We start from the raw sequence: 2948 nt of genomic DNA, 5'->3' as shown, positions 1-2948 counted from the left end.
AGTGAAAAATAAAAACTCAGGTGAGAATGTAAGTCTGTATCTGAAAAATATATAGTTAACAATCTTGACGGTTTGAAACTCTTTTTATTTGAAATGACTGAGGAAAGTTTCCTTTGAGTTAAACACTGTTCTCTGGGCAAAAACTTACTGAACCTAGAAAAAGTACTGAGAAATAGACAGTACCCATGAGCTCTTGATGTTAATAAAGTTATTAAATTATAACGTGGATAATATGGGACACACACACACACACATGTCAGTTAAAGAATTATGTTCTGGGCCGGCCCGGTGGCGCACTGGAGAGTGCGCCACTTGAGAGCGCGGTGGTGCTCCCGCAGAGGGTTCGGGTCCCATGTGGAGACTGGTTCCCGCTCACTGGCTGAGCATGGTGTGGGCGCAACACCGAGGGTTGCAATCCCATTGCCGGTCCCCGGTACGGGCGCTACACCGAGGGTTGTGATCCCATTACCAGTCAGTAGAAAAGACAAAAAGGAAAAAAAATAATAAATAAAAATAAATAAATAAAGAATTATTTTCTTTCATAGTTTATCCTCTGTGTCCAAACAAGCCTAAAGACACTTGATTGAGTTCCCAGGTAGGGTTGCATCTGAGGGAGCTGAGCCGCAGTGAGCAGCCACTGGGAGGATTTTGCTCAGACCTAGAGCACTGCGGGAGGAAGCTCATTACTCTGCTGACAGTAATAGTTTGAGGCATCCTTGGCTTCCAGAAGGTGAATTGTGAGGGTGAAGTCAGTCCCAGACCCACTGCCACTGAACGTGGCTGGGACCCCAGAGCATCTATTCAACTCTGCATAGACAATGAGTTTAGGGTGTTGTACTGGTGTCCGTTGATGCCAGTTAATAAAGTTCGATCTTCCCCAATGGACACTCTGGCTGGCCGTGCAGGAGATGGTGGCCCTCTCCTCTGGGGTCACAGCTAAGGAGACTGGAGACTGGGTCAGCACAATGTCCCTAGTGGAGCCTGGCATTACAAACATACACAATAAACTGTACCAGATGTACTGAGACCATCCCAATGTAGGCCAAGTGTGTTGTTGATACGTCACCACATTCACAGGCAACACTCTGAATAACCAGAACATAAAAGATAACTGGGTTAATTAAAACCTACAACAAACGCCTTAATTCAAGTGACCAAGAACCCAGAGACACAGGAAGCAATGATGGCCACAATGGGTTCGAAAAATGTCTCCCTCCAGCTCCTTACCTGGAACCCAGAGTAGCAGGATCCACAGCAGGGGAGCCCCTGACCCCATCTCTGAGAGCTGAGATAGAGGCTGCTCCTCAGGGGCCCTGACAAGCTGCCCTTAAGGATGTGTTGAGGAGCCTGGACTATTGTCTGTCAACATGAAAATAAACTCAGAAAAGCTTGGGTTGGTGCTCAAAGAGGACACCTGCACTTATTTCACCCAGTGGGATTAGGAGTTAGTAAAATTTCCTAGGGCAGCTCAAGTATATCCCAAGGGATTCTATGACCTGTTCCACTCATCTTCACCTCCCAGTCTATCTGAGATGCTGTGTTGGGGAGTCTACTGAGGCTGCCCTGCCGTAAGGATGTGAGCTGTTTCAGGAATGCTTTTGATCACTTAAATTAAAATTTTGTATTACCTCAAATATTATTGCATTTCTGATTTAATCATTGTCAGAAAGAGCAAGCAGTAGCTTTACAAAAGAGTGAAACAGGGTAGCCTTGTTCATACAGGGAGGGGAATTTAACCCATTGAGTAGATGGCCTTTAAGTCAAGTCTATAAATGTCACTGAGAGCTGAAAAGAATGTGAGTGGTGAACATGAAGTCTTGATGAAGGCTGAAAACCTAAATTAATCAATGAACTTGCCTCAGTGTGGATAAGGCAAGGTCTCTCCATCTGCTCAGTCCTGGAACCAATGCTGTGTCCACCAGAGGCCCTCGCAGGAAAAGTCATTCCACTGGGTCCTATTCAGAGTAAAGAACAACCAGTCCCCAACTCCCAGTCAATTCATTTTTCTTGTCACATAAAGCTAGAGCTGAGGCACCCCATGTTCTAATACAAGATATGGTATCTTAAAGACATTAGGAATGGTTATATAACTATATATATTTCAGACTATAAAGTAAATCAGTTTATTTTAGACTATAAAGTAGATAGAATGATTTTCATTTAAAAATATATCTTGGAGGTCAAAGGGTATAAGAAATCAACTGAAAACCACCTAGTAAGGTAGTCTACTTAGTGTACTCATGAACAGATACTTATATCAGCCTTTATAGAATTTTAAAAAATATTATAGCCTAGAAAATTGACCTTTTTGTTACATGTAAAAGAATAATTAATGGATTTATTGCCATATGTTTTTCTCTTGTATATTTTTAATTCTACATGATATTGTTTTTACTCCACAAACAAAATCATTGGCAGTATCTCTAAAGAGAGAAAATAATCATTAACCCTAAAAACAGCAAAAGAGCTAGTGACAGCTCTCACTGGCACCAACAGCAGTCAGGACTGGATCCAGGATTCCTGCCAATCACAGTACAGCTCAGCAGTCCCAACTCTGTTTGCAGGCAGAGAGACAAATGTTCCTATGTGGTCTATACTCTATCAGCAGTGGGGAGGCTGGAGATGTTGTGCTTCCCTGTTCTCTGTGAAGCCATCCGCAACACCTCACAGTGTCACAACCCTGAATACAAACCCCAAGCCATTTGGGTAGTGAGGCTCCTTTGTGCTAATCATTTGGGTAATGAGGCTCCTTTGTGCCAATTGCTCCCCTTTTCCATACCACCTGCATTGCAGGCAATGACAAGGGCATGTTTGGGCTAAAACTGTGTAAGATATAAGGTAATGTGTCCCATCTTGCTGCTGTCTGAGAGAGAGGTCTTTGCCCTGATCCTCTCATAGATCACCCTAGTTACCACCAGAGGGGCTGGGTGAGGCACCTGCCACTCTCT

At 43.6% G+C, this 2948-nt stretch overlaps 1 gene segment (V, D, J or C); it reads right to left on the bottom strand.

Moving 5' to 3' along the window:
• Positions 1-658: 658 nt before the first annotated feature.
• Positions 659-1276, bottom strand: LOC103610277. The segment is given in 2 exon segments: positions 659-981; positions 1228-1276. Coding segments are annotated over 2 exon segments (372 nt in total).
• Between the last annotated feature and the right edge of the window lie 1672 nt (positions 1277-2948).

This window comes from Galeopterus variegatus, unplaced genomic scaffold, assembly GCF_000696425.1.
Source record: "Galeopterus variegatus unplaced genomic scaffold, G_variegatus-3.0.2 Scaffold10856, whole genome shotgun sequence".
Classification (NCBI taxonomy): domain Eukaryota; kingdom Metazoa; phylum Chordata; class Mammalia; order Dermoptera; family Cynocephalidae; genus Galeopterus; species Galeopterus variegatus.
The sequence above is the reverse complement of the archived record's forward strand: the minus strand, read 5'-3'. Positions and strand labels throughout refer to the sequence as shown.